This window comes from Dermacentor variabilis, chromosome 1 (genome assembly GCF_050947875.1).
Source record: "Dermacentor variabilis isolate Ectoservices chromosome 1, ASM5094787v1, whole genome shotgun sequence".
NCBI classification, from domain to species: domain Eukaryota; kingdom Metazoa; phylum Arthropoda; class Arachnida; order Ixodida; family Ixodidae; genus Dermacentor; species Dermacentor variabilis.
In genome coordinates this window covers 257,420,868-257,447,406 of record NC_134568.1, presented here as the reverse complement: position 1 = coordinate 257,447,406, position 26,539 = coordinate 257,420,868, and the positions used below count along the sequence as shown (strand labels likewise).

The 26,539-nt window shown below is 42.6% G+C and overlaps 1 protein-coding gene across 13 annotated transcripts in view; it reads right to left on the bottom strand.

Annotated features, from left to right (window-relative positions):
• The window catches only part of kis (chromodomain helicase DNA binding protein kismet), a 209,878-nt gene that overhangs the window by 77,752 nt on the left and 105,587 nt on the right, over window positions 1-26,539 (bottom strand). For 10 of the 13 annotated variants that reach the window (XM_075673530.1, XM_075673529.1, XM_075673528.1 and 7 more), the window contains 5 exons: window positions 23,221-23,262; window positions 18,430-18,503; window positions 13,063-13,271; window positions 4,071-4,278; window positions 1,704-1,849 (listed from right to left, as the gene is read on the bottom strand). In XM_075673530.1, the coding sequence (XP_075529645.1) occupies window positions 1,704-1,849; window positions 4,071-4,278; window positions 13,063-13,271; window positions 18,430-18,503; window positions 23,221-23,262 (679 nt within the window). The remainder of the gene's footprint in view (window positions 1-1,703; window positions 1,850-4,070; window positions 4,279-13,062; window positions 13,272-18,429; window positions 18,504-23,220; window positions 23,263-26,539) is intronic. The other 3 variants (XM_075673535.1, XM_075673537.1, XM_075673540.1) reach the window with 1 other exon arrangement.

The following is a 26,539-nucleotide window of genomic DNA, read 5'->3' as shown; positions in this document are numbered from 1 at the left end:
CCATTGGATAAAAATCTCAGCTGTCATCCATGCAGCCTTGTTTGCAGTGAACTCTACATTTGCACAGTGGCTCTTTAGGCAGTGTGGGTTTTTGGACTTGCAGATAACCAGAACTTTTTCTTTTTCAGTTCCATCCATTTAGTACAGAACACAGCTGTAATACAATCTTTGGACTTTTTGCCTCCACTGCAATCTTGATTAGCAAGGGCAAACGATTTTCCACGGAGCATTTTAAAAAATATTCCCAACTCATCCAGGTAGAAGATATCGCAAGCCTTTCTTCCTCTCAGCAATGTCTCATCTTTCCACTGCGTTACGGCATTTTCGTCGGCAGCTTTGTTTTCAGCACAAACAGCATTGTAGCTGATTCCGTGCCTATGCTTGAAGCGGTCAAACCATCCTTGACTGGCCTTAAAATCAATGCCAAGGCCAAATGCAAGCTGCCTGGCTCTGGCTTGAACCAAGAGTCTGCTGAGCACTGTGTTCTTGCTCCGAGCATCCTGCATCCACAAAAGAAGTGCTTCTTCTAAGGCAGGATGGGATGACTTGCGCAGTTTCAATCTGCTTGCTGCGGTTGGCACTTCATTCAAAAGCTTCTCTTGTTGGGTCCAAATACCACCGATTATCTTTCTAGACAACCCAATTTCTTGGCAGCACCTACCTGCTTCATTCCGCACTTTATATCCGCATGATGTCCAACTTTTTGCAATAGTCAGGAAAAGTATGGCACTTGACGGAGCTGTCCGCCATACTGAGGCGGTGACAGCCAGGCACCGACAGTGAATAAAAACAACAGCACATGGAGAAAGAAAATTGGAGAAGTATGGCGATGACGATTTGGCTATACACTGTGAACTTGTGTTGAGTGGGTCACGTGCAGGCTTGCCCGGGAAGCAAAACTAAGAAATTATAACGAAACTAAATAAAATATATATAGAGATGTATAAATGGTGAAAATAGGTAAAATACACATTTCTAAAAGCATAGCGTTTGAAATTTATAGCTTGGACTGTTGTCGTCCATAACCACTATCAGCCTGTTTTCGTTTTGATTTGGCTATTGTCTTGCTTTCTGCTGATTCTTAGCTCGCTCAATTGCATGCACACACGATCGCACTCGTACCCTTGGCGGTGCGAGAGAGAGAGAAAGGATTACACTTATCAAACAATGACCTCCTCATTTTTTCTTTTCTTTTTGTTTTTCATGTCCATTGGTATCTGTGGTGTTAGCAATTTACTTGTCTGTTGATGTGTCGATTATTGTACGTCATATGGAGGGCGAGGGCTTAAGCTTTTTCACAGCTCTGTTCCTTTGCTTCCAACATGCTTACTCTACTCATGCTTCCGCCCAACACAATTTAATAAGCATTAATCGTAGGAATTTTCCAGCAAAGGGCATATAAGCTAAATTTTCTAGAATATAAGCCCCTCTCTCTTTTCAAAACAAAAGATTGCAAAAGAAAAAAAATAAGACAGCCTGCACAAAAAGCCTTTGTAATGTCAAATTTGACGTTTATAATAAAATTACATTTCGTGTTCAGACTCCATGATGCCCTATGCATCTGCTATGATCCAATTCACTCAACCCCCCCCCCCCCCCCTGACCTCTTAGACACTCATTTTGGTCAACATGGACAAGAAAAATGTAACGCTTGGAATTGATGAAGTCCTATATAGCACAGAGCGGGTGAGACAGAGACTTGCCTGTAGTAGATGCCACAGGGAAAGGGTGCCCATGGTGGCCAACAATCATCACAGGAGGTTTAGATGCAGACTGCGCACGAACAACTTCACGGAAAGAGAGTTCTCCGTCATTTAGCAGATGATAATCCATTCTGCTTAAGCCATACCTGCATATAAAAAATAAAATCCTGAGTTGCCAAGACAATAACATAACCGCAGGCGTGGGTACAACAAAAGGTACTAAACAAGATACAAAACAAAAACATTTTTATCATAATTTAACATCAGAACACAGCACACTCCTTCCAAAATGAAGTTTAGAAGTGACAAATGTTCATGCTAAATTCTCTGAGAAGCTGTCACGAAACCTCCACATAGCTTCAAGATACTTTTGTTCACTCGTTCTTACTACGGCTCAGACCACTTGCAACGTAACCGATTATAGTGCAGGACCAGATATAACGTGGTCTTTCCTTAATCTCATTTTTCCCTGTGGGGATGCGCGACTCTCAAGCGTCCCCTGATATCTTGTTTTCCCGCATAGCTCCCATCTCCTGCAGTGCGGCTTCGCCACGTGGCCTGGCGCCCGCAGCTATCCGTGTGGTTGAAGCACAGTGCGAGAGATGGCGCAAGTGTTTGCGCTGCTAACGCCACCTCACGGCAGGGTTACTTGGGGGCGCAGGGGAGAACACGCTCTCTCTTGGGTTGCGGGCTGGCACGCGCCGCGGACGTCCCGCGCGGGCGCCGATCCATGCTTCTGCGAGACAGTCTCGCGTGGCATCCTTCGAACGCGCCACCGTTCACATGACCGTGCACGCGAACAACCAGGCGTTGGAGTCCAGGCATGGGGCGAACATATTCGCTCGCTATCCAGTTGCGGTGAGTAGGACTTCTAGATTTGTCGCGCGCCCATCGGCATGTTTTGTGGATAGCAACTCGGCTAGCAGGCAATGATCTATGATAGGTGCAATAAATGCTCTTGTGATTGTTTGCACTACTGTGTTGTCGTTCCTTTGTCCCAAGAGCATGGGTGTGAGAACCCCACATCCAATATAACTCAATATATGTGCATACCGGTTATAGTGTAGCCGTGCGAGCCAAAATACCGGTTACAGTCAAACGCGCTTACAACAATCCCAGATATAATGATCTATCGGTTATAACAACCACATTTCACAGCATTTACGATTTTTCAATGCTGCCTATTGGAACTTTGTCCAGAAATAACAACTATCTTCAAAAGGACTGTAGTGTTACAACGAGCACTTCAAACCAGCCGCTGTAAAAGGAGGCTGCACGCGAAGTTCCAAAGCGCGACCGAACTAAGTGCACAGCACTGATCTAAATGCCAGCTGACTGCCTATGAAACCCACATTCGTTGTGCCATGCATCTCCACACTTTAGGGACATCTTGAGCAAAATGTCCCAATGTGGTCACTTAAGCTCAGCAGCAGATTTTGCTAAGAAATCCCATAAAAGGTGCCTGGCATTCACAACACTGTCTTCATTGCTGATGGCGAAGAAACAGTTTGCTGTGCCCTGCTTCTCAGTGGCATGAACAAAGTTGTGGTGTTTAGTTGATGCTATGTGCGGTTTTATATAGCCTTTACCATCGTGGTCCAGGTTTGGCTCGCATGTACAAGTCGTGTGAAATCTTAAGTGCTCGCTTTTCCTGGATGACACAAAACGGAGGAATTCTAAGTATAGGGCATGAAGAACACCTATAACTACTTTTTTGGGGCTTTGAGAATGCCATGGTGTCAACGGAGCTATGGAGCGCGAAACGCTACGACACCAATCTTCAAAGCATGCTTCAATCTGAAGCAAGCAGAGTTAGACCAAGCTAGGCATACACCACCCACATACAAATGATGAATTTAAATCTGATTTTGGATAGCTACGTACCGTGCAATGGCAATAACAATGTGACTGTGCTGCAAAGACAACAAAGCCTTCCCCCCCAACCCCCGGCACAGTGGCGTCGGAGTAGTTTAAGAGATTCATGACCGTGCCCAAAAGATTGGGAGGATTGGTCGGAATTTGAGTGTCCAGAGCAAATCAGTAACGTTGTTGGCAGGTTTGCATTAGTGAAGTTATGCTCAGACAGAAAAAAACTAGACTGTCTAAAGACAACTTCATTTCATTCAAAGCATAACTGAAAATATAATTATGCTGCGCCAACTGCACTGACTTGCTAAACACTCTTTTCAGATCTCTTTTCACTATGTTCCATTATTGTGAAAAATGCAGCGACATGTAGTTCAGGAACAACAAGACCACAGAAATTGTTCTTGGAGGAGAGAAATGGCTGAAGTGGCAAAAGTCCAAGGCCTGTAAGCAACCAGAGAAAAACCAACAAGCTTTAAAGTAGGAATCAAAAGCGCTTACTTAGCTGCACCAATGAGCAAATCTTTATCGTGCCGTCCACATATCCACCAGTCAGGAAGGTCCATAGAAGGCTGACACAGTTTCAGCCTCTCATCCAGTTCAGGATGTGGCAGAATCTCTTCCCTTATTTTACTCAGCAGCTCAATACGTTGCAAACAGCGTGTGGCTCTCTCTTCAGATATTGGCTCAACAACGTACTGCAGGTTCTCTGTAGAATAAACACAATTCAATAAGACATTAATAAGATGTTATGTAGGTTCCTATTGTGATGCCTACATGCACTACAATAATGCACAGGTCCTCCAACAATGTATCCCCACAATCGCATTTATAGAAAATCATTTGACAAAAAACACAAGGAAAACAATATAATTTCGATCAATTACTGTCCCTGCTTTTGAAGAAAACAGACAAAAATCATATTTATATTCTACACGGCTCTGCCAATGCCACCACGGTGACTAAAGGAACCAATTATGTTAAAAAACAGTTAAATAGGAATAGTTAAAGTTGTCCAAAGGCAACTTATGAGCTATTACACAATTGACAACTGGCAAACTTTATCAAGATAAACAAGATAAACAAGATAAGGCATACACACAGGCAAATGCACAATGCAAATCAAGAAGCAGCAAAAACAAATTGCAGTAGGGTGGTATTAATTTTACCACTGCCGCTGGAATTATTGTGTGTTTCAACCAGGAACATACGACAAAGTACCATTATTAAAGCAGTAGTTATGTACTTCTAACCGAAGTAAAGAATTTTGTTAGTGTGGTTTCAAATTTATTTACATTGTCTAGTGTTAGTAATTCAGGTGGTAGCGCGTTCCATTCCTCTATTGTTCTTGGGAAAAACGAGTACTTATGTGTATCTATTCGTGCTGGAATGGGTTGAATTTGCTCTAGGTTGCTGCTTCGTACTCTTCGAGACAGACGCTGTTTTATGTACTGCTGTGTATTAAGGTTAAACCAGTTATGGCGAATCAGGTAAAGAAATTTCAGTCTAGCTATCCTTCTGCGTTCGAAAAGTGGCGGTAGGTTGAGCTTCCTGAGCATTTCAGTTGCGGAGTCCGTTGAACGATATTTTGACAAGATGAATCTTGCCCCTCTTCTTTGAAGTTTTTCAATTTTATCTACCAGGTTTTTTTTAAACGGATCCCACACGACGCTTGCGTACTCTAATGTAGGACGAACAAGCGTTAAATATGCAGCTAGTTTAGTTTGCTGAGGAGCAAGTTTTTAAGTACCAGAGCTTTTTTTCAGCTGATGAGCATATGTTCTTTATGTGTGCTTTCCAGTTGAGGTCACTGGATATGGTAATTCCGAGGTACTTAATGTGATTTTCGCGGCTTACGACCTTACCATCTATCTCATAATCGAAGGAGTGTATATTTTTTATCTTCTTGGTTACCCTTATATACTTAGTCTTGCTGTAGTTTATTTTCATTTTCCACTTAGTACACCAGTCACTAATTCTTTTAATGCGGAATTTAATAAGACGGTCTGGTCATTGCGGCTGGATACTGCGGTATACATTAAGCAGTCATCTGCAAAAAGTCGAACTTTGATAACGGGGATAATCTGGTCTGCAATGTCATTTATATAACTGAGAAAAAGGACAGGGCCCAGCACCGATCCCTGAGGGACTCCTGACGTTACAGGCAACACTCCGGATGTCACACCATTCACTTCCACAAACTGTGTTCTTACTAAATATGATTGAATCCATTTGACAATGTTTATGTTAACGCCGAGACTAAGCAGTTTATCAAGAAGTTCTGGGTGTGGAACGCGGTCGAACGCTTTTGAAAAATCGAGGCAAACAGCATCTAACTGCCCTTTCTCGTTAAGTACGCTTGAAAAATCGTGTATGGTTTCGGTGAGTTGGGTAACCGTTGACAATTTTTGCCTAAAACCATGTTGTTTAGGAAGAAGGATATTAGCATTTTCCAAATATTTGAACAAGCTTTTTGATATTACATGCTCCATGATCTTGCAGCATGTGGAGGTAATTGAAATGGGCCTATAATTTTCGATGCTGTGTCTGTTGCCGGATTTATAGATGGGGACAACTCGAGCTGTCAGCCAGTCAGACGGTAATTTGTGCTGCTCCAGGGACGCCTTAAAAATTATACAGAGATACTTAGATATCCATGCCACGTATCGTTTTAGAAATTCATTTGGGATGCCATCAGGACCGGCTGATTTTTTTGTGTCTATGTTAAGGAGTAGTGCATATATCCCCTCTTCAGAGAAAACGATGTCTGGCATAGGCAACCTACCCTCGGTGCGATTCTCATCAAGGTCAGTGGAAGGGAAAATCTTTGGGAGGGAAAAAAAAAAACAGCACCTGCCAGATATATGTTAAAATGAAAGAACCAAAAGCACTGGTGCAGTAAAACCTTGTTCATTTGAATTTCACGGGACCGAAATAAGTGGCTTAATTTAATTTATCAACTCTCAAATTATCATGGGTATAAAAAACAAACAAATAAATGCTTGCTGTGTCAATAAACCATTTACTGAATGCTTTGGAAATCCTGTTTTCACCTGGCAAGAGAGCAGTGCCCACTGGAAGCTGCAATTCTCGTCATCTCATGACTGATTAGCGCTCGCAGTGGCGAAGGCCTCAACTTCCTTCGCAAAACGGCCACACCGAGACACGCCTTTGACCAATGCAAGCACGTTCCGATTAGTTTTTTGCCAGTGAACTGGTCGCCATCAGATTGTCCACCACTCGTGATATAGCCAGCACTCCTTACTCTTGAAAATTTTGCAGTGAGTCGATACAAAATTACTGTGTGCCGCAACCGAAGTTCCGGCTCGGTATCAGCGGATAACAGTGCGCACTTCCCAAGCCGAAACGCAAAGCCATCTTCAGTTGACTCGCTAGCAGTGCCAGTGGCATCAGTCAGTCACTGCCATCTCTTCGCTGCGCAACGTTCCTATGCGCCTACGCGCTGCCTCCCGATAAGCGAGGCAGCTGCACGAAGCTAAGCTCCGTTTGCGGCGGCTGGTGCGAAATGTTCCGCACCAGACAGCTTGTCCGAGGCTTACAGACAGTTTATATTATAATATAATCCGTCTGCCTATATAAGTAGTTTATTCTCAGTTCTTTCTGAGCCATGAGCGAGGCAACCGGTGGAAGTCCTTCATCTGCCACTGTTGCTAAATGAGCTGCCCGAGCAGAGGCGCAGCACAGTCGCCGCCAGAATCCAGAAGTGTGCTTCGCCAAACCAGGCATTGTTGCAGCAAGTCTAGCATATATCCATCTATTTCTCCGACCACAAAGCTACCTTCACGACAATCAAGAACCGGGAGTGGAATGTTTCTTGAAGAAGTGAAGAATAAGAAGTTTTAACTGTACATACAAATCTTGCTCGAATTACTTGCCTCAGTATATAAAAAAGCTGAAACAGCTGAAGAGCTGCGCTCAAATTTTGCATTAGGAAGTAATGCAATTGTCGACTTTTTTTTTTTTTTTTCCACAACGAGCTTTTACTGACCATTTTGGCAGCCGTCAGGTCAATGTCGTACAGCACGCTACATTCACGTCTCCCGTGCGCGTCTCCCGGCCTCCCCTTTCCTGTGGAACTGGTGGACCCATCCGCTCTTCCGCTGCGTGTGTGTGGGGCGCCGACGACAACGGTTTTGTTGTGGCTTGTTGTTGCCTCCGTGCACATCAACAATATCAGTGTTTTTATCAGTTCGTTCGTGCAAGTTCTCGCTGCCAGAAAGGAAATGGACGACGGCAAACGGAAGCTTAAAACGATATCAATCGAGCAGAAGGTGGCTATGCTCAAAGCCGTTGAGTCCGGCTTGAAGAAAAATGTGGCCGAAGATTTCGGCATAGCATTGAGCACGCTGTCGACAGTTTTGAGCAGCAAAGAAGCTGTCACCAGTGCTGTCACACATGGCGTAAAAGGCGACAAAAAGAAGCTGCAAGCCCTCACTTTCGAAGCTGTAGAGAAGGCGGTCTTCAAGTGGTTTTTGGATGCAAGAGCAAGGGGCACTGCTGTGAGTAGGGCACTGTAGCAGCACAAAGCGAGACGCTTCGCCTGCATCATGGGGCATGACGAATTTGCAGCAAGTGTGGGCAGGCAGCAGCATTTCAAGGAGCGCCACGACATCGTCGGCAGGGCTGTCAGCGAGGAAGCACAGTCTGTCGACCGCGAAGCTGCAGTGGTGTGGGTGGAGACAAAAGTTTAACAGCTAATAGAAAAATACAGTGCCAAGGATTTGTTCAATGCAGATGAGACAGCCCTGTTCTACCAGATGCTGCCGCAAAAAACCTTGGCCCTCAAAAGTGAACGTTGCCAGGGCGGTAAGCAGAGCAAGGTCCGCATAACAGTGTTGCTTTGTGCCAACATAGATAGGTCGGAAAAGGTGCTAGCCCTCGTGGTCAGCAAAAGTGCGTCACCACGATGCTTCAAAGGCAAACGAGATCTCCAAGTGAGTTACCGTATTTACAGGATTGTAAGCCGACCCATTTTTTAAAATTTGAAAATCTGAAGTATCAACTTACAATCAAAACCAAAATACGGCACGGCCAGCAAAGCGAGACCAACGGGAACTACAATGTAGTTACAATTCTATGCTTGCTCTATGGCCCTACTCGTAGCTTTTCACTATTCTGTGTGCTTGTTCGCTTATCGGAAGGGTTTCTCAACATTTTGAGAGTTTTACAGTGCACACAACACTCATGGGGGGATGTCGATAGTTGATGAAAGCGCCACTGTTCCATTCGCAGCGGCACCCTCAGAACGACGGCACTTGCGGGGAGTATCGGTAGTTCATGGAAGAGCAGACACCACTCACGGGTTTTTCTCTAGAGTTTGACCAAAGGCATTGGTTTGAAGCGTTCCCCTTGACTGCCGGCTATGTGCTACTTCCATGCTTCTTCAGTCGTCATGAGTGCTCCAGGCCCACTAATCATTCAGCACTCATTCACAGCAGTGTTCATGAGGGCTGCCATCCTTTACGCTGAAGAAACAAATCACTGCACAGCGGGCCGCAAGTTTGATGTTTCTGAACGGGTGGTGCGAAGGTGGCGACTGCAGCGAAGCGAAATTTTCACCTATGATGGCAAGTGAGGAATTTCCCACATGCCGAAGTCTGGACGCTTTCCGGAGCTGTAGGCCAAACTTGCAGCGTACGTCGCTGAAATGCATGATCGGTCCCTGCCAGTGAAGTGCGACATGGTCATGAAACAAGCCCGGATCTTCGCCTTTTAAGGACCTGCTCCGCTGTGAGTACAACAAGTGGCTGGCGGCAGAAGACCGCAAATTTACACCAACCGGACCTGTCAAAAGAGCCTCCCCGACGGCTGCGTGTGGTTGTGTGCATTCGGCGTGGGTTGCTGTTCCACAAGATGTCATGGTGCGGTTATTTGCCAAATGTGGAATTTCGCTGGACGACAACGTGCTGTGGAAGCGTTGAAGGGATGACGATGGCAGCGCTAGTGAAGACGAGTAGTCCAGTGACCCTGTCAGCTACTAATAAATTTTTGTTATCGAATGCACCCTCGGGTATGTTCTTCATTTATTATTATTATTTTTCCTGTCACGCGATATGGGGGCAGGGGGGGGGCCGACTTACATTCGGGTCGACTTACAGTCGTGTAAATACGGTATGTGTCCAACCGCAAGGCTTGGATGACGAGAGAAATTTTCGCACAATGGCTGCGGGAGTGGGACGAGCGGCTGAGCAAGCTGAACCAGAAGATATGCCTCGTACTGGACAACTGCGCGGCCCACCACACTGCCGCTAAGCTCAAAAACATCGAGCTATGCTTCTTGCTGCCAAACAGCACTGCATTTGTGCAACCCCTCGACGAAGGAGTTATCATGACCTTTAAGTTGGGCTACCACAAGCGTGTGATTGACTGGATTCTGCTCAATATGAGCATAAAGCGCGAGTCCACGTTCGACTTGTACATGGCGATCGAGATGCTACAGGCTGCTTGGATGGCTGTACCGGCAAGCACGATCGCCAACTGCTTCAGGTATGCCTCATTTGGCTTAAGCAGCAGCGGTGTTACAGCGAAGACCTCGGTGCTGCCGCCAATTAGGGTGCCGCGGACGACCAAGCCCTAGCGTCATGAGACGCTCTACTTGACACTGGCGTTGTGCCCAACTGCAACACCTTCTGCACGTACGTCAGTGCCGATGCTGACGCGGTGATGGCGGAAGAGTTAGCGTAGGTGGAAAGTGTATGCGCGGTGACGGGGGTGCCTAATGACAGTGACGAATGTGTTGACGACAGCCTGGAGCCTGATACATTCACCGACCATTTATTCGGACCTCACGGGGACTGCGGAAATGTCCGAATAAACAGGTGTCCGAAAACGCAGATTAAGAAAAAAGATTCCTTTATTTCCACGCACTTATTCAGACTCGGCAGTAGGCGTGAAGAAATCGTGAATGCGCCATTGCACACTGTTCCGTTTACGCGTAATCAGATAAGCCTGAACCTCGGAGAGGGTCGTACGGTCACTATAGGCGGCTGAAAGCACAGTCACTGCTTGTACACGCTCCGCATGCGACGGCAGCGTAGCACATGGTGCATCATCTTCCGACTCGGAGTCATTGTCCGGCGGCGCAGCAGAAACCTGACGAATGAACTTGCCGTCGTCGTGTTCTGCGCATGTCAGTACAGCAGTATCAGCACCTGTGAAACTGTTAAATGAGACGGTGTCCGGAATCGCAATGCAACCACTGCGCAGGTCACGGCAGAACATTTTCGGCGTCAGTAGGGAGCACATTGGAAGGCGACAAATCCTAGGCCTCCCAGCACCCGCTTGCCGGCATTCCCCAGCGCAGTCTGTGCAGGCACTATCGGCACCATTAGACACTTGACGCAATGTTTCTGTATGCCGCATTGGATCACCACAACCTCGACAAATTACACAATGCAAACATCACCACGCCGTCACGCTGACATTAGTTGCACAAACGAAAAGCTTGGCCTACTCGCAGCGTTGTGCGCGAAGAAACAAACAAATCTGCTGCTGGATTGTCTCGAGATGGCATGCTAAGCTGAGACCGGAACTGTTGTAGCTACAGACCAGGCAGAAACGATGATGATGAGCAGGGATTTGCAGTAGTGCCACTTCGTGGGGCAGCAACAAGGCCCCATTCCAACAAAAACGGCGTTCAGCAAGTCGAACCATGCAACGGTCAGTCGGTGCATGGTGCTCTCGATCGAGTTGGCTCAAGGAGCGTCCGAAAAATCGGACGAGAGGTTGCAAGGCGTCCGAACTTTCGGAAGTTGTTATACATCATGGTCTATGGGGAGAATGGCGCTGCCGCGAAGCAGACCGAATAATCGAGCATGTCTTAATTTTTGGAGTCCGGAAAATCAGTCGGCAACTGTATTGGCAAAACTGACGTAACAACGCCCACACAAGCGCTGGATGCAGCAGACCTGCTGCACTGCTTCTTTAGCGCTCACGATGACGGCGAGCATGAACTCGAAATAGCGGCTGCAGCTGAAAAAGCCATCATTCGCCTGAAGAAGACGCGGCAAAAATCTATCAAGGACTTTTTTTCTGTGAAGTGAGCAGCCAGCTGCTGTGCTGTTGATCGATCAGTAATGAGCCGTTTGGCATGAATAAAGTAGCAATTCCTTGCTGTCTTTTTTTCCCTTTTTTTCCATGCGACGCCTGTTCTCCTTTTCGCGTGGCAGGCTGCTGTGAGATTTGGTGGCGAGTACATCTGCCCTTGCTTGCTAATTATGGATAGAAATGGATAGTGGCTATAACGAACTAATGGTTATAACAAAATAATTAAGACCCCCCTTCAACTTTGTTATAACGAGGTTTTAGTGTATATTCCTTAATTACACAAGCGTGCACCCGCCGTCTCCCGTCACAGTACCAGCACCGATACACTTGATAAGCATGCTGGCAGGCCTTCAGAGCTATTCCAGACATGCCTGTGGTGATCAAGCCCTTGGAGGCAGTAGAAGGCATTTTTTTTTATATATATATATTTTTTTTTACGTTCTTTCGGCCCCACAGGGAGTTAAAAATTCGGATGTTGACTGTATTGCATATTGAAGTAACTCTTTTCGAGGTACTTGTACTATTTTTTCAAATGTAGTTGGGCTTAGAAGTAACATGGATGCTCTATAGCACGCTGGTACAGTTGGGGAACACTTGTGGTTATGAAAGCAAAGTTACAAAAACAAATCACATGCGTCCCTGTAAAAAATAGTCCAATAACTTCATTCACATCTGGAAACGGGAGAAATATGTCCACTTTACAACAGCACACAGTTTCAATGTATAATATTCCTAAAACTTTATAACTAAGTCGCATCTGACATGGAAATACCTTCATTATATCCAAGTTTTGAAGTATATATTGGCGATATAGAAAAATTAAATACATTTGCAATCAGGTCTATGGGAAAGAAATGAATGCATAATGCCTCTAAGAGCCCAGCAATGGGTTCCCTGTGAACTTTGATGGCCCACTGGCAACCGCACATTTACAGTATATACAAGTGCTTCAAGTTATCTGTGGACCGTCCAACTCGGAATGACCACGTGACCTACAGTGATCCCAGCAGCAAGATAGCTCAGGCAAGTAAATTTCTCTTTGGCCCACATTTTTAACACATTTCATATAACTAGAACCAATTTTGCCCATCTCATTAAAGTTAAATTCATGAAAGCCACATAACCAAAAGCTGCTTATCAAATCGACCAGCAAAAAAAAAAAAAAGATAATGTAAGATACCAAAGCAGCAGGAGAAAAATTTGAATGCCAATAAACAAGCTGTCTCATCATTGGTTTCAAGTGGCTATTCCAAGTGCTTCGGCAGTGCTACTAATCACGTAATGCACCAACCAAGCTTTATTACAAGACTAAACAGTTCAATATGTACGAGGCCAGCTTAACAATTTTAGAGCCCTTTTAGAATGGCAGTCTGCTGTTAGATATTTACGACTCCAATGACAATGTGCTAATAGGTAAGCAACTTACCATCTTCCTCGCCTAGCTTGCGCCCACATACACGCCGGCACATCGCACGAAATGCACGGAAGTACTCGGTCAAAGTGTCATCTCGTTTGCGCTCAAGGCGGCCCACTGTACGAAAGCCATCCCACACAAAGCGCTGCTCCTGGCGCCGATAGTCCACACCATAACAAGACACTGCTCGATAGAACTCTGCTTCTTCTCGTCTTGACCACCTGAAAAAGAGCAACAAAAAGCTTGTTAGAAATGAAATTTAATCTAAAAAGATACACTACAATCCAAAATAGATTAAAAAAAAGAAATTTTTTTGCAAAACACCATTAGGTACCTGCAACTCGGACTACCCATTCAGTGCTCAATTAAATCAATTCAATTAAAATTAACAGCACAATCAAATTAATTCTAAACAACATTTTCTGCACATTCACATATGGCCTCTGTGTGCCCGTGTTGAAGTTTATGTTCCTTTCACTGTCATGTGCCCAAACAACATTGAAAGCTTTCTCATTTCTGAGCGTAAGTCCCCCCCCCCCCCCCCCCCCCAACATGATTTTTCTTTCATGAGTACCTAAATAATATAATAAATGGTAGAACAGCGATTTGACCTTTTGGCATAAGTCTTGGCATCCGGAAAAAAGACCGATTCAGCACAGAGAATCGCACTTTCAGCTCAGTGTCAAACTCCATTTTAAATGAAATAGTTTATAAATATGGCAAAGCTGGATTTATCCGCACCAATAAGGCATCCCGGATAAAAATGGCCAAGCTAGTTTTATTCATGTTTAAATTTATTACCCTAACATGTGCATATATCGTAGTATAAAGCTGGTGGTACCATTATGACCACATTTGATGCACTCCACTGAAGGAAATTAAAAATATTGCAAAACCATACCTGCCAACCTGTGAACTTCAAAATTCTTAAAATCATGCAGCCACGGCACCGGAGGGAGGGGCTTGAGAGCACACCTTTAAAGGGGCCCTGAACCACTTTTTGAGAAATGCATTTTAAGTTAAAATAGGCTTTATCAGAAATACTTTGTCTCAAAAAGTACTTGAATGTGTTCAGCAGAAACGGAGTTATTGGCAATCAAACATGCCCTACGCCGTGCTTTCAGTTATTTTTCAATGCCTTGCACTGTGAAGGCTACGGCGGAGCGGGGTGTGCCCACAATGTTCTGCATTCTAAATGTCACAATGGCGCACATTTCAAATTTCTGATTTTGGTGTCTACGATGCGCTTAACCTCAGCCAAACACAGTTGTCCTCAGCGAGCCGCAGTACAATTAGCCAGTGACTTGTGGCAGCACTCCGCTGCAACTGCGGTATCTCCGCTACGTAACAGACTGCAGCTACGTATGCAGCTACGTATGCAGCTACGTATGCAGCCGCGTATGAGAATCCACTTTATTACGAAATAAGACATCCAAAAGAGACTGAGGAGCAGGCTTCTGTTGAAAAGAAAGCATTTGAAAGAAAGGTGACTACGCACTCCAATTGCGAGCTCCAGACACCGCGTACGACAGCAAAACTTGGCTGGGATGTTCACAGCAACGTATGCTACTCATGGACTATGTTATTCCACCAAGACCAAGGGGTGGTTCAGGACTTTTAAGATCATGCCCTGGGCACACCCTTTGTGAGGGATGTATACACACTTTATTAATTATGATTTAGTTTTAGGTAATGCACGAAAAGTGCAGGAAACTTAAACATCAGAGACTGACAAGCAACAAATTCTTTAATAGATCACAGCGACTTTTTCAGCAAGTTTGGTGTTGTAAACTTTGCCTACTTCAGGAACATGTACCTCTCTGACGTCCTTTCACCATCGGCAATTCCCAACGGACGGTGCGGAGACAGACAAGTGAAACATTTTTTGCTAACCAAACAAATTTTTTTCATAAAACTTGCACAACATTCGTAATATCGCAAAACGAGGCCAGATTTATGAAACATTTGTGAGAGTTCGCATGTACAGTAAAACCTGGTTAATTCAACCCTCGCTAATTAAGAAAATCAAATTATTCAGACCCTTTCTCTGATCCTGACAGGCGTATGTGTTATTTATTACAATGAAACTCTCGTTAATTTGGATGTATTTGGCCGTACATCGGTTAATTCGGACAACTTTCGGAATGGAAGGTGCAGAGACAGAGAACTAAAACATTTTTTGCTACCCCAACAAATCTTTTTCATAAAATTTGCATTCGTAAAATCGTAAAACGAGGCCAGATTCATAAACTTTATGAAATATTTGTGAGAGTTAGCGCGTACAGTAAAACCTTGCTAATTCGACCCTCGTTAATTCAGAAAATCTGATCATTCGGACTCTTCCTCTGGTCCCAACAGGTGTATGCATTATTTAATACAATGAAATTCTCGTTAACTTGGACGCATTTGGCCACCCATTCGTTAATTCGGACTACTCTCGGAGCTTGGCGAGTGCAGAACGCCGCAAATGAACGCCGCAAATGTGTGATGCCAAAGAGCAAAAACGGCTTTAAGCGTCTACCAAAACTAAGCGGCAGAGTTCGCATCACCATAGTCATCAGTGGAAATCGTACGTGAATGACCTCAATGCCAGAATGTGTCGTTTGCCACTGCGCTTAGCACTGCATATGTCGTGTGACTTCACGACTGCGTAGTTTCCATACATGATCGCTACAATAGCGGCTGCAGTTTTGTCTGTGGCAGTTGTGGCAAACAGTAGTTTCACTTTGACTCTGTGTGCATGTAAGCCGCATGCCTTCAACACTGCATAGTAGCCATCCATGATTACGTTGATAGCGACTGGCTTCGTCCGCAGTGGTTGTGGCAAACAGCAGTTTCATTTTGACTCACTGCGAAGCTGTCGAGGATGAAGAGCACTGTCTACATCACGATGGGCAGCAACCTGGCGACACTGGCGAAAAAATAATCGGGATGCACACGCAGTAGTGAAAAGTGTGGTAGATGAAGACGCACGCCTCGGTCGCACTGTGAAGGAAGTCGCGAGCCCTTCACTGCTTCGAGTGCTAATCAGTCATGAAATGAGAATTGCAGCTTCTGCACTGCTCTTGTGCAAAATAGAAATAAGATTTGCTGATTCATTCAGTAAATAAAAGCATGTTGACATAATATGCATTTGCTTATTGTTTTCTTGATATGCTCGATAATTCGACATTCGGTTAATTCAGACATTTTTTTTTTCAGTCCCGTGAAATCTGAGTTAACAAGGTTTTACTGTATTGAGAACAACATCACGCAGCCCTAAAAGGTGCGCAACAATGCCAGTGTTGCATTTAAGACATGCAAATGTTTCTTTACTTCTAACGTGTACAATACCTTCTACATGCCATGGAACATGTGAGACCTGTTTGAATTACAACCATAGAATTTGCTCTTCCGATTGTGCACCATTGCAAGGAAGGTCTCCGCTAATAACGAAAGTATGTTTCAGTGGTTGAGTATACGTATTACAAGATATTTCTAAAGTGGCATCAGCAAAAGCTGTGCTAGACAATACGAGTCCAGGGAGGCTTCTGTTTGGCCTGATCTCCTTGAGCTCCTCGACAATCTGGTACGAGGAACTCAAGCACAAGCAGCACATACAAGATTGCACAAAAGCAGTATATTGGAATTTTTTCCAGAGAGAAATGCAACAAAGGCACGAAAATAGTGAATAAAAGACCGATTACATCAGCTATATCCACGGTTATGGTTGCCCCGTTGACTTGCAGGATTATGATGAAGATAGCACGTTTTTTAAGATTCAATTTCAGTTTTACTAGCAAAGCAGCGTCAATAAAACAAAAAACGAGACATTCATTCACATGCTTCTTTTTGCACAGGCTCTGTGCAAAACTCCCCTAAAATGCTCATTTTGACGCACTGGCATGAATAATTGCTTAGGGTGCATTTAGTGCAGTTGTTCCAACCCTATATGAAGTGCTATTACCCAAAAGCTCCCAGACTGGCATCATTGTGTGTGAAATAAGAAAAGTATGCACTTATTGCTGTTAGATATGGCTGCATGTATATCACACAAGTGGATGTATCAAGCGACAGGGTGATAGAAGAGTTCATTCGCCAGCAGCATGCACTAGAGTGACTAGAGTGATAAAGTGTGAGAAACCGTCTGCATTTTGAAAAGTGTACGAAAGACATAAGCAGCAGGTGTGCGTGAAATTAGGCAAATGTGCCACGGAAACTTTCGAATGCCGTGTTAGGCATAGCGTGATGCTGCTACGGGATGCAGTTAGTGTTTTAAAAGCCACTCTTGGCTCAAGTGGGGTCAAACATCAGTGTGCGAGCATTTGGGACAGCCACGAACCAGCACAACACCAGGGAATGTTGCGAAAATTCCACAAATTCAAGGAGATCATCACTGAACTATTTATGAACTGTGTGAAATGGTAGGAATCGGTTACACGCAGTGACAAGCAATCCTCACTGGAGACCTGCAAAAGCACTGCATTTCCGCAAAATTCGTTCCCCAATCGTGACTGCTGATAAGAAGCAACGGCATGTTGATGTATGCATGGAGCTTCGTGCCACTCACATGCAGACGCAACCTTTATCAACAGTCATCACTGCTCACGAATTGTGGGTTTATGGGTACTGTACCTCAAAACGAAGCAGAATCTAACCATGGAAGAGCCAGACGTCATCGAGGCCAAAAAAAGCAGACAAGTGCTACCAAAACTATACTTATTGTTTTCTTTAATGCAAAAGCAGTAGTCCACAAGGAATTTGTTCTCAAAGGGAAGACTTAATTCAGATTCTCATCGTGAAAATCTGTGGCGCCTGCAAAAGGACATCTGCCAGAAATTACCTGAACCTGACTTGCCCATTCACACCTCTTTTACGTCCACTGAATTTTTGGCAAAGCACACTATAGCAATTGTACCAATCTTCCTCCTACCTCCCTACTTACCTTACCTGGCCCTCTGCAGCTTTACCTTGTTTTCAAAACTGAAGATGATGCTCAAAGAGCATTGATGTGAGACCCTGGACATCATTCACAAAAGGAGTGCAGAAGGGCCTCAACAGCTTCATGGAAAATGACTTGAAGAAAGTGTTTCAAGACTGGCAAACGCACTGAGAAAGATGCATTCAGTCACACGGGGGCTACTTCAAAGAAAACTGAGCGTAAACCGATATACGGTAACAATAAACCGTTCTGTACACCCAGTCCAGGAACTTTTGGATAGCACCCCATAATTGATAAACTATAAATATTTTTTAAATTAAGGAAACAAACTCACAAAAATAAAAATAATCTGAGCATTTTTCATGAAAGATAGTCAAAGCCTGAAAAACATTAAAAAAAACGATTACATGGCGTCCACCAAATAATGAAAATTGTTAACACACTTTCAACATCCTCACCTCTGCTGAGTTTCAAGTCTGCGTATTTCCCTTTCACGAATGGCAGCTTCAAACTTCTCTCTTCTTTCCATTCGCTGCAAGACAGAAAGAAAAAGTTTAAATTCAGCATCCAAGGCATCATTACACACACAAGCAAGCTAATGCACAACACCCAGAAGCAAACTGCAAGCTGGAAAGAAAGCATACGGCACAAGGAGGCTAGAGATGCTACAAAGTGAAGCTATGTACACAGATGAAACCGCGAAGGTAATGTCGAAACAATGCCAGTGTAGGCCAAAGAAAGACCAGTTCCTAGAGAAGACTAGTGAACGAACAGTGTACTGTTGGTGTATGCAGCAGAAATCAATGTTTAGTTACCTAAACAGCCTTAAAAGTGGTTGATAAATCAGTTAACCAAACCAGTGACAAATTCTAGACTTTAGAAACAGGAAGCTAGCCTGTTGAACTCTAGAAGAAATCCTATCTGAGAACATGCAAAAGCAGCATCTCCAATGCTGATTTCAGCATCTCTGCAGTTAAGCACAAATTAAGTTTTTTGTGTGTGTGTAAAAGCTTTCCTGGCATTCATGATATCAATTTAAGGTAAAAAAAAATATGTAAGGGTACAAGAGAACATATAATTATAAAAAACTAGTACAGGGCATGTCAATGCCCCCTGCAGGCCTCTAAGCAAGAAAATATTCCTTTCTTTCTAAAAATCCCCACTATACCATAACATTCTAAACCAGTGCAAGTCTGATGCTTAAGCTACAATATTTACAGCCCATTCTAAGCTTTAAAATAATAAATAAATAAATGTGTGTTCCTTTAAAAGTTGAAAGTAATTTACATACACATTTCTTTTTACTAATTTAGCAGCAAAAATACATATGTAGACTACACAGGATGCCACTACCGCATGCTCTCAACACAGTTGTGCCCACTTATGATGAAAACTGCATTATGAAATTTGTTTCCAGAAAATAGTTATGTGGAAATGCTAAAACAAACAGTTGAACATTTAGATGCAAAGCTGTAGATACATTTGGGTGGGGTGGAGACAATAACTACCAGCTTCAGGAGCCTCAAACTTTCATGAAGGTGAAATCGGAAATTACATTAAGAATGGATGCAATATTGTAGCTATACTCGCGGACTTTTCTTGGCTATGAAGCGAAAGCTACGGGCGCGGGGCTTCTGCACATGACTGTATTCGTACGCAATGTAGTCCGGGTGTGCACGGTACGAGTTTCGGTTTCGACAACCTCGCACCTCTCTACTTTAGTGAAGGCAGATACAATTAACTCGGCGTGAATCAATGTTTATTCACATCCGATATGTACCAAGTTCTGAACAGCGAGCATCGCAGCCTGCGTCAGAGCTCCGAAGCAGCCGTATGGCATCGGTTAGGACTTGGACGAGCAATCGACGCTGGTGTCGGTAGAGCAGGTGCAGCAGTCATCTTGCCCGCTCACTCGTTTGCAGATTCCAAAGTTTGCGATTTCCAGATGGGTTCGCTTGGTTTCTACGCAGACGCTGCAAACACTTTTTTTTTTTTTTGCGTGTGTGCGCTTAACAGTGTTTTGTTGCTAACGTTGGTCAACTGCCTCCCAGGGGAGTTGATGGCAGGACAGAAAGCGACAGTGCAAAACGTGCGACGGTTTCGGGTGTGCGAGAACTCGAAAGAACAAACTAAAAATGCAATAAAATACCAACAGCTGACTAGTGAATATGACATATCGTTTCAAATAAGGTACTGTAAAAAACTAAAGTAATATTGTTTTCTATTTCCCACGTAAGAAAACGTGAACAAAACTGCGGGACTACTTCCAGCAGCGGTGAAAGAGGCGTGCTTAGCTTCCTTAGCCTTCGCTTCATAGCCAATAAAAGTTGTCCACGAGTATAGTCTCACTTCAAGTTGACAAGGTTGGTATGTCAAATGAGTATTACATGCCTGTGAAAATCCACTATCCATGCGATCCAAAATTCACCAATCTTAGTGTCACCCTACCATAACTTCCAACAGAGCTATACAAACATGCCATAAGTCAGATTATGACTTCGCTAATTCTACCACTACTTTAATGCACACTTATGTGTAGCTTCTCAGCTGCCACAAGATCAGACGAACAGTTCCAGTTGGGCACCTCACAGGTATAAAAAATCCATGCCATGGATTAGGTATAGGGAGATAATCATCACTTTACATTACCACAGTTTGCAAATATTTGGATCAACAAAATTTCGAAGGGTGGCAGAACCGAATACTTAAACCTACCAATCAATTCAATGCTTTAACACTGCTCAAAATGCAGTTTATATATCAAAAGGCAACTCCTGCAATTTTTTTGGTCGGGGAGTGGTTTAAGTTTCTCTGCACCTCCTTTCCCACAAAAGATAGCTCAATTTGCATACACAAATAATTTTGAATAGTAAGTAAAAATACACAATGAAAACCAAAACTGGACCTGGCAGCACAAAGAGCTCCTGCTTCTGATGTCAACTACAATCAATTCTACGCATTACTGCATCCTCCTGCTCCTTTTTGGGCTAAAGATATATAAAAAAAAAAAGATAATATCGTAAACAGAAGGTTACATCTCTGCTGAAAGCTTTATGCCAAAAGAGAATGTGAAAACGGTTGCATGTGGAAATGTCTCGGACATTAACACTACTACTGCCATGCTCGTGCCGACATCACGTACGGCGAAGCGTAGCGTGGCAAGTATAATTCGACTCTTGAAGGGCACAAATGGGCTGAGAACATGCCAATGGCTAAAATAAATTTACAAAAGAACCCCGCCACTCTCAGTTGCACTGTGCTCATGGCCAATGCACTCTGGAGAACATACATTGCCAACTTTGTCGGAATTTGATGCATAAAAAAATTGCCAGAGTTGCCAAGTGACATTTTGTAGAAACTGCATAGATAAAGCTCCCCTAAATCTTTATTTTTAGGTGGCACAAAACCCATGCTTCCACTTCTTATAAGCGCAACACCCGATATACCATGCGTCCCACTTAACTCGTGCTAAAATTTTAAAATATGCAAGTGCCACGTAGCTAGCCAGAATAAAGGTAATATTTTTTCCCGTCGCTTTGAGCAAGTCAGACTGCTTTTGAATTTCACCTAATTACATAACTAGTTATTAATTCAACATCTCATATATTATAGTCAGAGAAAATTGTAGACTATTCTGAAAAATTCCTGATGCAGCTTACTGTAGCAGATTATGTGCTACACAAACATTCTTCTCCAATACTGAAAAGAATGCCCACGAAACATGAAAAAATGCCACACAATAGCGCAATTAGGTGAAATACAAAAAACAGTTTCCCTTGCTTCAAACGACGGCAAACACCAGCACTTTGGTTCTGTCCAGCCACTGCTACTTTTGTCCAGCATAATATTAAACTTCGGCACAACTTATGTGGGACACATGGTATACTAGCTAACATGCACCAAATTAGAACAAATAAAAAAAAACATGAAGCCTTTTATGTATATGTAGCCCTTTATATGCATGCATGTGAAGAAGCCTCCAATATGCTTTCGTACCCAAATTAACTAGTTTGTAATTATTAAATAATTATATTGAAGCAATTATATTTACAGAAAATATGCCAATACTAGGTCTTCAAGCACATTCAAAAACATGAGTTTCAGTAACTTTACAGGCTTTCCTTTAAGCAAGGCAAAAATAGCCACACCAAAGATAAAATGTTGCAAACAACTGAAACATGTTTTTCAATATGCTTTAATTTAATACTGAGTATTACAAAGTTATTACAAACTAGACAATTACAAAAAAAAAAAAAAAAATATCCCGCAAACTTCTCCAGGTGACTAAAATGTACGCTTGGATTTCATTCCCCACCAAAATAAAACTCGGTGCCCGATAGCTGGGGCTCACTTTCTCTGTGTATTTGTGCACGGGAGTCCTGAGCATCATATAGCATAGTTAGTGGTCATGAACATTATGCCTAAAATTGTGTGCCACCATTAGAAAGAGTAGGATGCCTTCGCAATTTCTTCTAGGTGCCCTTTTGGTTCAGAAATGTTTTACATAATAGGCGATGCCCAATAAAGGGCCTGTTTGTCGCAGCTGAAACATGATTTAAAACCAAAACAAAAAATGTCTAGATGAAGCATGCCTCATTTCTACTAAATCAAAGAAAGAATCCCGCTACCAAATGAGAAACTATGCCACTCTTTCAAACGACACCCTGACTACCCAATAGAAAACAATATGGGAACATTTGCTATTATGTTTCCATAAGATAGCAGTGAAGCAACCTGAATTCTACATTAAGTATTTTTTTTTTCTAACACTACAAGGGATCATTAAAAAAAAACATGGGCACTGACATCTCAGAAACACAAAGCTTTTTCTACCTGCCATAAGTACGTAGTACTTATTAATTTTACTGGGTAGATGCAAAATAACTCTGCACGGCTCTCTTTGCAGTAGCCCTAACACTCTGTGCATTGTCAGTAGTCAATGGCGAATCTGTATTAACAGCTCAACATAATAGCAAACTTTTCACTGCTGATAAAATCATCTATAAGCAGGCATAACTGTAGCTACAAGTGTCCAAATTTTGGATGTCCTCACATAACAATTTGGGTGTATGATACAAAAAGCACTCTTTACAGAAGAAACTACTTTCATTTAAGCTATCTACCATACATTATATGCACAGAAAGCAAGAAAAAAAATGTTTTGGGAAAAGCTCAAGCACAAATATTAAAGACAGCATCAAAGTAGAGCTGCAGAAAGAGAGGTATGGCAGTATAGATAAAATGCATACATTTACAAAGTTAAAACCCTCCACCTGAATAGCCGTTAAAATCTGCAACAAAAAGAAAGTTCATGTCATTAACCTTGAGACAACGAAAGCAAACAAAAAATAAAACGACATAGAAGAAATTTATACATTTAGGATATGATAGCCTTCTACAATTTGCACATAATGCAGAGTTTCCATAAAACAACACTAGGACTAAAGGTCTTTCGTGGCCACACAAGTACTTTCTTTCTTGGGGGATCTTGCATAACACTATCACGGAAATGAAGCTACCTAACGGGACTTGATTATCAAATATAACATATGTAAGAAAATCTCTTTTGACAAAAGTTTACTCCATTTTGTATGCTGCAAAGAAAAAAAAAAGAGGGGGGGGGGGAGAGAGAAAGACATGTCTATGTGACCACGAAGGATCCTCACATATGGTTTCTTCCATAAAGGTAGTACCGGCCATCACTAGTAGCATGTGAACCTAATTTGAATTTGTCCAATCGTGACATATGGAGTGCTAATATAATACATAAAACAAGAAAAATAAGGATGAAATCGCCAGTAAACAATCATGCCTATGTATACTAAATGCTTTTTTTTTCTCAACTGCATGATGTGAAACAACCATAACAAAATTTTCCTAAAGAAACAGATTACTAAAAATTTTCCTATATTATTAACAATGGTTGATAAAGCGCTACTCTGACAAATGACAACATTACTGCATGACAGCAACCTGCAAAGGTTATAAAACTTATGTGAAGAACTTAATCACAGCTATGCTTTACCGATGCAAAGAGCATACAACCTAATTACAGAGAGAACAAAAATACCATATTTTTGCATTTGTTACTTCCTCTCAAAAATATAGAATCTGGAAGTTAAATTGCCATGTGCGGGTAATATACAAATTTTCTTGCCAGTGAAACTATAGAGCAGCATTCATGGCTGATGAGGCACACTATTTTATACTAGTATTGTCTCCGTGATTCGTTCAAGCACAAGAGGCAAACCATAACCAAGCAGGAAATATTTCCATAAGGTGCAGCTGCAATGACTGCTCTTAGTTTCAAGAAGCAATCAAAACTTCAAAGCAAATGATGTTAAAAATTTTAACAAATTGTGTTATTAGAGTAGTGGTGATTGAAAGTTCCGAAGTGTTCCATCAAAACAAGTGCTTCTTCAGGCTGGCTGTTTAAAGAACGAAACAACAAAATTGGTGCAAAGGATGGCATGAAAAATAAATGCTCTAGTGTGGCATCAGCTCAGTCTGTTGTTGCTTCCTCCTTGCCTTGTGTTTTGCAATGCTTTTCTCGTTCCATGTTTTGAGAACACATTTCTAAACTATTTCATTACCTTTTATTCTTTTTTTTCTCCTTCTTTCTTTTTCAAAAGGGACATAATTTTGGAAAATGTGTGACGTCAAAGGCTGCTTATGCACACAAAAATATGGTATGTTGCCCAAGCAAATCTGATTTACAACACACCTCCAGCTAAGCTCTAAAGCATTTTATAAAATGGTGCAGCAAAGTCTACAATAGTGTAAGTGTCTAATTTCAGAGTACAGCTAGTGCACATCCTTGTAAGAAGGAAGGTTTAAAAATTAATGAGCCAAAATATCATATCAATGAAACATTACAAAGATATCATGACATTACACACCACACTTTTCAAGCCATCTCTTAGGTGAGCTAAGAGATGAAAAAATGTGGAGTGCTCTGAACTCTGACTCTGAAGAACTCTGACTACCTGCGTATTGTCAATGTGCACTACAATTTCAGTATCCAAGTGTTCTTGCACTCTGTGAGAATGTGGCCGTCCTGGCCAGCAAGAAAACCTGGGGACTTGTAAGTAGCATACTGTCTCACAGTTAAACACACAGGTTGACAGAAACAGCAGTAATGGCAACGCATTTCTGTGAATGAAAAGTGCAGGAACATCAGGTACAGCGAACTTTCTAATGAAAGTATTTAAGATGACTATGCTCATCAGCTTAACATTTAGGAGGCTTTCCTTTCTTCCCAGCCAATCTTTGTTAACAAGAACAGGTTCCTTCACAAAACACTACTTCAAAAAAAGTTTACAAGGTGCACCACTGGGAAAGAACTGCACATTTTTTTCTACTAGCATGTGCTACCAACTATTGTCATAAAGTGTGCCTGTCTGTACAGCATGCAACAGCTATACGTCCATGCAGTCTTTAAAGGGGCCCTCACCAAACCATATAGCAAATTTCGCTTACACAATAGAAGTTATTCTGTGGCCTCCAGGAAACATTCTGCCGCAATTTTTCAAGTTGTTCATTAATAACCAAAAAAAAAAATTTCATTGCTGCGAATCCATGATTTCAGGAGGCGAGCGCCCCTACCAAAAGAGACACCCTCTCCACTTGCCCAGTCTAGCCTCCGCAATAGAAATTCCTTCCCTGCGTTCTCCCATACCGGAGCTCAAGGATTGTGTGATGCATAGGTCATGGGCCCAGCCTTCATTTCTTATTTCCCCCTCGCTTTTTTGTTGTGCGGCGCACTTCCGCTGATGGCCTCACGCGTGACCTGTTGCGTTTGTCTCATTTCGAGCAGAGCACGATTTTGCACACTGTGCACAAGTACATTTAACTGGCGGTATAAGTCAGTGCTACACGAACACTGAGGCGCACACAAGCGGATCACAGAGCATGATCGCACGCTTGAACACGGTAGAAAATGACAGTTTCATTGTCTGTGCACGCGACTGCTCGACGTGGGAACAAGCAGACAAAACATACATCTCTCTTGCTGCGGTGCGAAGTGAAATAAAAACATGCAGATATTCAAATCAAATCCACTCAAATCATATTATTCCTCAGAAAGAAAATATTCTGGAGAAGTTAATTGGCTAAAAGCTGCTATGGACAGCTTGACTAGGCCAATGAATCCTTTACAAGGGAGTTGGGACTACAACAAGAATAACTAAAAAGTATAACACATAATATCATTAAAAAAAGTATTGAAATGTTTTTTACCATTTCCTAATATGAATACATTAAAAAAAAGAATTAAAAATTTGCTTACGTCAGTACATCATATACAATTATGTCTTCGGGAAAGAAAATGCATAGACAGCAGAAAATACATAGTAAAAGGCGAGATACAACCATACAAAGAACCATGATTGAAAGGAACGAAATATCAAAGAAATAATGTACTTATACAATGTAGATTTTCTTGCTGTGTTTTGTGTTATATGAAGTATAATAAAGACAGAAAGGTACAAGCAGAAAAAAAGATAGAGTTTTCAACGTCTCATGACAGCAAAATCATTTGATATTTATAAAAAAGAACCGCAGTTCTTT